Here is a 7,704-nt window from a genome sequence, read left to right on the forward strand (position 1 = left end):
ACTGGAAAATGACGAACAAAATAATGTGGGATGGCTTAAAAATTGTGGGTGAAAGTGGGGTATCACTCACTTAAGAAATTTGCACATCATATCCCAACTCATTTAATTTCTACCTGTCTTTTAATGGTGCTGCGAAGACTTACACAGTACTCGCTCATAATTATAGATCAAAGTAGGTCTGTTAAATACAAATCATAATTTCCATGGGCTGCCTATATTCCATCAATATCAATTCTTTATATAAAAAAAACCAAAAGAAGATATATACTCCTATATCATGAACCATCTTCATATCGCCTCCTATCTCAAAGATATTTGCATTCACTGAAATAAAATTTAATTTCTAAACATATAGAAACATTTTCGTCTGATGATAAAAATAAAAGGTTACGGATCGGAATTCATATATAATTGAACCCACGTCTTTAAATTGCTTCAGTGGTATAGAAGAAATCATTTAATTTTCCTTATAATTATTGTATTTAAACTGATTATTTCTTTTATAAAGTTTGGGTCCTATCATAAAGTCTGAGTTTGAAAACGTTGAGCTGCCTATAAAGTAGTTTAAAAATAAATACACGTAGATATGCCAAACTTTTATTAAAACAAAAAGTTCATTCATTGACTATATATAAAGCTGATGGCCTGATGGGTTAATTAGGACACTTCCAGCATAATATTACCCTATGCAATTCAATAGTATATTGAACTAAAAAAAGCAATAGTAAAACTACTTGTAAGAAAACTTTAACCAATACAAATTATTTCAATCCTCATGATTTATAACCATCAATTTATACCGAGTCATGAGATTTTCTATTACTAGTACCATGTACGGCTGATTTATTGCCTACTTACATATCGAACTTAAAAACGCTCACTTAATTACTCATTTAAATAGATTTATTATTGTATACTAGTACGATTTTTAATTTTATTTTATGGCAAAATATCCTCATTGACTATTTTCAAAATTTGAGTTCAGCTGATTCGCAGTCAAGTAAATTGAATTATATGATCAAGCATATTTGAGGGTCGTGAAATAAAATATATAGAGAGAATTGATATGTCATTTACTTATTTTTAGGGAATTATTAATACTATTTAAGTGCATTTTTAATTAAGCTAAAAGTTTCTTAATACGCGATCGAGATAATTAACTATGAAACACATGAAGTATTGTTGGATTATATTTCTTGATGTGCAAGTATGTGAGATTATGCATTTAACATTCACAGAAAATCTTAGCCCTGCCAATTAATTGGATAAGGCTGTGCCTACCATATGTGTTTTAATTCGAACGATATCAATCCTTATATATATACTCCTAAAAGATCATTTTTATACTCTAGCTATTCTTCTCTTACATTATATTATATCTATAAAAAGATAGAGATGTAATTCATATCTATCGATATTAATCGACATAAATAACGGATTATTTCATAAAATATACTCCTAAACACACTTCATCAGGATGTGGACTTTTTTAGACAAAGGAAGCATAAGATTAAGATAATAGAGGCCGTGCACCGGAGACGGCCCAAGCCCCAAATTATGAGTCCGTGTGCTTATCGTTTAAGCACGTGGGTGCAACTACCCAAAGCACGCAGCTCCATTGCGTGCACACATTAAAAAACATGCAAAGGAGTAGGAAAATGGGTGAAAATTTTGAGATCATCATTAAAAATTTTTATTAATTTGAATTTGAAAATTGATATTCAATTTATTTAAAAATAGACATCCACATATTTTCAAACAATCATTTTCAGAATATTTTATTTATTTTTCCTTATTTTATCTATAACTATATCCACACACTCTGAGAGCATCCACAATGGGGCGGACGACGGACGATGCGTCGTCCGCAGACGAAGCGCGGACGATACGGCATCGTCCGCGCAATTGTCCATCCACTGTGGGCGACGCGGACGATGGCGCAAACGATGCAACGCGTTTTAGTTTTTTTCTTAATTCGAAAATTTTGTTTATATAAATACCCCATCCTCAGATTTCATTTGTAACATTTCGATTCACTTTTCAACTCTCAAATTACGCTAAAAAATGGATTCCGGTGGATACTCAAGTCCTGGTAGACCGATATTTGGAGATGGCGCACGGTGGCCGGGTACACAACCTGGCGAATATCGGTCGTTCGACGACAACACGCAGTACGACCCCGACTTTAGTACGGATTCGTACGGTCTCTCTGACATGGAGCCGTCTCCAACTCGCCCTGCCGCCCCTTCCCGTCGCGCCACCGCCGCCCCCTCCGCCGCTGCCGGTCCCGCCAGAAAGAAGCAGACCAAGCACCGCACGTACAAGTTGCCACCTCCGGCAATGAATGAAGAGCACGCCCCGGCCGTACAAACTACCAGCCGGCTGAAGCACTCGTCTTGGCGAGGTGTTGGGTGGATATATCGGATGTCCCAATATTCGCGAACAACCAAAAGCAGCTCTCGTACTGGGAGCGCATCGCCGAGCGCTACAATGAGGCGAAGCCACCGAGCGCGTACAAGCGCCAAAGGGAGCAGCTCCGCAAGCACTGGGATCAGGTGAAGAAGCAAGTCAACCTGTTCGCGGCGGAGTACGAGAAGTGCTCGAGGGATCAGGGAAGCGGCGAGAGCTTGAGTGACGTGCGCGATAGAGCGTTGTTGTCGTACCAGTCCATGTACGGCGACTTCAAGCATTTCAGCATCTGGGCGCTCTTGAGGGACAAACAGATGTTCCAAGGCGGGATTCTGCACACCGGTGCGACAAAGAGGACGAAGACCACCGACACTGGTGGTTACACGACCAGTGAAAGCGGATCTCGTCCGGTGGACCTCAACCGGACGTATACGGAGGAAGAAAGTTCCAGCACACCGATGTTCTCCCGGTAGCGTCTCAGAGGCGTCAAGGTTGCGAAGAACAAGGGGAAGGCGCAGGCGACATCCTCCTCGGCCGCCGCCCCCCATCGCCGATCCCGACCCCGACCTCGGCGACAATTGCCGACTCGGATTTGGCAACGACCTTGATGGCGCGGACGTTGTTGGATACGGATCCGACCAGAGCCGAATACCTCCAGGGGTTAATCGATGAGTTGCGCCGGAAGTTGGGGCTTTTGTAGAATAGTCAATTTTTTTATTTATAACCATTGTAACTTTTTTTAATCAATGTATTATTTGTCGTTTCTATTTAATCGTTGTGTTTTTTAATTAGTTTGCATTTATATATTGAAAACATTTAAATTAATTAACAAAACAATAGTAAAACCTATAGGGCGCCCCTTAGGGCGCTCCACTGCATGTGAAAGGGCAGGAGGATAAAATGATGACGTGACGGTGCATAAGGCGGGCTTTAGGGCGCCTCTTAGGGCGTCCCACTGTGGATGCCCCGATTGAATTATGGAGCAGTACACTATTTTTATTTTATTTTGATTTATAATTAATTATATTAATTACTTAGTATTTTTAATACTTACTGATTGGAGTAGTTGCCTGATTGATTCGGCTCAATCTTTGTTGTTCTATTTCCATCGACCATCTAAATACAATTTAAAAAATTTAGTAACCTCAAAATCTATCGAGATGTCTATTCCAACATTAAAAAACATCACATCCACTGCAATTCAAGTTTTTTCTCCCTCTTTTGTAATTACTGTCTCCCCAACACTTGACTTATCTCTATCATTCAAAGAGAATAACAAAATACCATAAAATGTGACACAAAAGAAGTAAAATAAAATAAAATAAAATTAGCAGTCCTCCAATTCAAAAGCATCCCCAAGACAGAAATCCAAAGCAGGAAGCGGTCCCAAAAAAGGCGTGCCCCCAATTCCAAAACCCGCGATTCCCGAAATACCCTCCCCGGCCCCTCAACACTTTCCACGTCAGCAGCGGCGAATTGCACAATCATGCCGTCACGGGCCCCATGGCTCCACCAACACTTTTTAAGAATCCATCTGTCCAAACATTACCCTCTATTCCCCAGTCTCCACTTTCCATTTATTTATTTCCTTTTGTTCGTACATGCAAAATATTTTCATCACTATATATCCCATCCAATCCAATTTCACTCTCACAACCCAACCCAACCCAACCCTTCTCACAATTCCCTCCGCCGTCCCGGCAATCATGTCCCAACTAGCACCGCTCATTCTCACCCTCTTCTTCGCCGCACCCGTCCTCTGCTGGCGGCCGTGGCCCAATTCGACCGATTCGCTCTACGGCGGCTCAAAAAAATACGAAGGCTCGTCGGAATTCGTCCACCTGAAATACCACATGGGCCCCGTCCTCACCGCCAACATCACCGTCTACCCAATCTGGTACGGCACTTGGAAAAGCTCACAGAAGCGGATTATCCGCGACTTCATCGACTCCATCTCCGCCGCCGACGCCAAACCCCCCTCCGTCTCCGGGTGGTGGAAAACCGTGCGCCTCTACACCGATCAAACAGACAACAACATTTCCCGGACCGTCCACGTCGGCGAGCAGAAAAACGACCGCTTCTACTCCCACGGGAAGTCCCTCACGCGCCTCTCCGTCCAGTCCGTGATAAAATCCGCCGTCTCCGCCTCAACCCGCCCGCTCCCGATAAACCCGAAGAGCGGGGTCTACCTCCTGCTGACGTCAGACGACGTCTACGTTCAGGATTTCTGCAACAACGTCTGCGGTTTCCACTATTTCACCTTCCCTTCCATCGTCGGCTACACGCTGCCGTACGCCTGGGTGGGGAACTCGGCCAAGCTCTGCGCCGGCGTGTGCGCCTACCCCTTCGCCGTACCGGATTATATCCCGGGTTTGAAGGCCGTTAAGTCGCCTAACGGTGACGTCGGGGTGGACGGGATGATAAGCGTGATTGCGCACGAGATAGCGGAGCTGTCCACGAATCCGTTAGTTAACGCCTGGTATGCGGGTCAGGACCCGGTTTTCCCGGTCGAGATAGCGGATTTGTGCGAGGGCATTTACGGGACGGGAGGAGGCGGCTCCTACACGGGCCAGATGTTGAACGGCAGGGATGGCGCCACGTACAACATGAACGGAATCCGACGGCGTTTCTTGGTGCAGTGGGTTTGGAATCATGTGTTGAATTACTGCACTGGCCCTAATGCGCTTGATCAGTAAACTTTTTTTAAACGCTTCATTTCTGTTTTTTGATTTTGTGTTGGCTTCTTTTGGCTATAAAGAAACTATTGTTTAATCCGTGATTTTTCGGTTTTTAATGTATGTATGTATGCATGTATGTTTATTAAAAAATTTCAAGTATTCCGGCTCTGATAACCGATTTTTTTTTAATACGTTTGATTGAATGAGTTTCTGAGTATCAAAATAACTTTCCGAAATTGGAAAGTATTTCACCATTGAAAGAAAATTCGAGATGATCTGTGAGATTTTTCAGTTGAAGTTGGGTCATTCGCTTTATTACATCATTTCCTGAAAAGTCATTTTAATTTTTGATAATGTGGATTATGATGGATTGCTTTGCCACACTTGTTAGAATTGTAAAAACAAGATGGAAAACGGCATATTATTGTTGAAGCTTCTAAAATTTTAGGTTGAATTTTTAACCAATGTTTCGTATGTTTGGAGAGAAATATTTGAAAATGTTCAGAATTTGTAAGAGTAATTTGAAAATGAAGGCATTGAAAATGAGGGTCCCACAGTTGCGACAACAGTGGTAGATTTAGCACATCCCAAGGGTCGTCGCGGACGCTTTTTTGGGATTTGAGCCTCTGTGCTAATTATTCACTCTCCTTTATTTTTCTCCTTTTCTTTTTCTCGGTAAACACCCGAAGCTATTTAGTGACAAATTTTACCAATGGTTAAAATACTGTACAGTGGTAATCATTGTCAAAAGTCTTTTTGGTCAGTTTTTGTTTTGCACACTATGCGTGTATGATTATGAATGTATATATTTTGCCTTCTCTGGTAATAGAGTATATGGACTATAATACACACACACACACATTGTGTATATTGGTTACACCGATTAATACATCTTCAATACACAAACAGGAGTAGTCTGGAGTCTAGCAATAGGTACTAATAATATCTCTTTTCAGGTGTCAAGAAATGTGAAAAAAGTAATCTGTGAATTTTTATTTTTTAATTAATAAAAATGTCAGTAAAATAAGTTAGTAATAAAATGTGAATTATTTATCATTTATAACCTAAATATTAAAATAAGGAGTAAATAATTTCAATAAGGAAAAAGATGAAAGGAAACGTTTAACATTATACTCCTACTATTATCTTGAAATTTGAAATGACAGACTTATGCGGAGACATAACGCATCTCCAAATAAGATAAATCCAAACCGAAAAGACCAACTCCGTTGAAATCATTTCATACTCGTAATAAATACACTACTACTAGTAATATGCACTCAAAATAGTAGTTCTCCGTATATACTATTAAGCAGTAAATTTTGACAAACTGTGCTACTATTTGAAACGTGGGTTCTTCACTAGTGTGTAATTGACCTATACAACTTCAAAAGTTAATTTTGTGCCACTTGCAAACACTTTTCATACTTACTGTCTTTATTTTTCTCAAAAAATAATGCACAGATTAAGAAAGCCCTCTTGGTTAGATTATTTATTAGCTAGGTTCCACCATATCAATGGGCAATAGCTATCACAAACTTAATTGCATCAAAGTTAAAAGTTATACTAATAGTTACTACTCCACCAACTAACAAAAAGATAGGTTGGTTTGATTTATATTTCAGGCTCCTTGTAAATGCCTTCATTCGTTTGAGATACAATTGGTATCAACATTTATTACATCAACTATTGTTACTTGTTAGTTAAACAATGTTATGTACCAGCTGTAATGGGGTTAATTTGACATCACGGTTGTTACAATACATTCAAAGTTCAACTTTTTATAATTATTATGTGATCTATTACTTTACTATCGATCATAATTGGCCTCCAAAATGGGTATGAGTGATACAAGATGCTATATGTGTGCGTACAGCACATGCATGGGTGGATTCAATTTGGGTGCTGTTTCAATTACTATTAGTAGTAGTGTTTTTTATTTATGTTAAAGGCTTTTTTGTAGGAGTACTAATTTTTAATCACCTTTCATAGTATTTTTCCATGTCAACCCAAATAGGGATAAACAGTGTATAGTGATGATGCGACAATCTAAAAATTGCATCATGCAATAATCTAAGGATGGTGATTGATAGTATTAGACAAGTCACTCTGCCGGAATTCCAATCAAAATATATACGTTTGAATCTTATAATATTTGTTATTATATTGTTTCATCTAAAATGAAAAAATTATCACGTACAATCTTTGGACACGATCCTCTATCTTACGATGATTTGCTCCCTATTCTATATTGTCTTAATTGTTTAATGGGCGGCTATAACGAACAAGAGATTAAGTGTGATTAATTGATAATCATTTATAGCAATTACAACAGTAATAATTTAATTTAAATATATCAGGAAAAAGAATAGGAGTACTTCCGACATTTAATTGCCCTAGTTCCTTGCTTGATAGCATGACACGTCCTATTTCTTATCATATGCTCAGGGTATAAATTCTATTTCTTAAAAGGAATCAAATTATCACTCATACTCACTACTTTTTGGGTGATTTGAGCCTTTTGTTTTACATATAAAAAATGTCTAAGCGAGTTAGAGTGGAAAACACACTCTAATTAATAGTTTTATCTGGCTAGTTGGATTAAAATTTATGAAAT

At 39.3% G+C, this 7,704-nt stretch overlaps 1 protein-coding gene across 1 annotated transcript; it reads left to right on the forward strand.

Annotated features, from left to right (window-relative positions):
• The first annotated feature begins 4,010 nt into the window (after window positions 1–4,010).
• LOC121797436 (protein EXORDIUM-like 3) lies at window positions 4,011–5,246 on the forward strand. Its single transcript, XM_042196192.1, has one exon. The coding sequence runs from the start codon at window positions 4,011–4,013 to the stop codon at window positions 5,103–5,105; it is 1,095 nt and encodes a 364-aa protein (XP_042052126.1). The 3' UTR covers window positions 5,106–5,246.
• The last annotated feature ends 2,458 nt before the right edge of the window (window positions 5,247–7,704 follow it).

This window comes from Salvia splendens, chromosome 3 (assembly GCF_004379255.2).
Source record: "Salvia splendens isolate huo1 chromosome 3, SspV2, whole genome shotgun sequence".
In the NCBI taxonomy this organism is placed as follows: Eukaryota; Viridiplantae; Streptophyta; class Magnoliopsida; order Lamiales; family Lamiaceae; genus Salvia; species Salvia splendens.

Coding starts and splice junctions, on each gene's coding strand:
- LOC121797436 (XM_042196192.1), top strand. CDS start 4,011: ATGCAAAATATTTTCATCACTATATATCCCATCCAATCCAATTTCACT.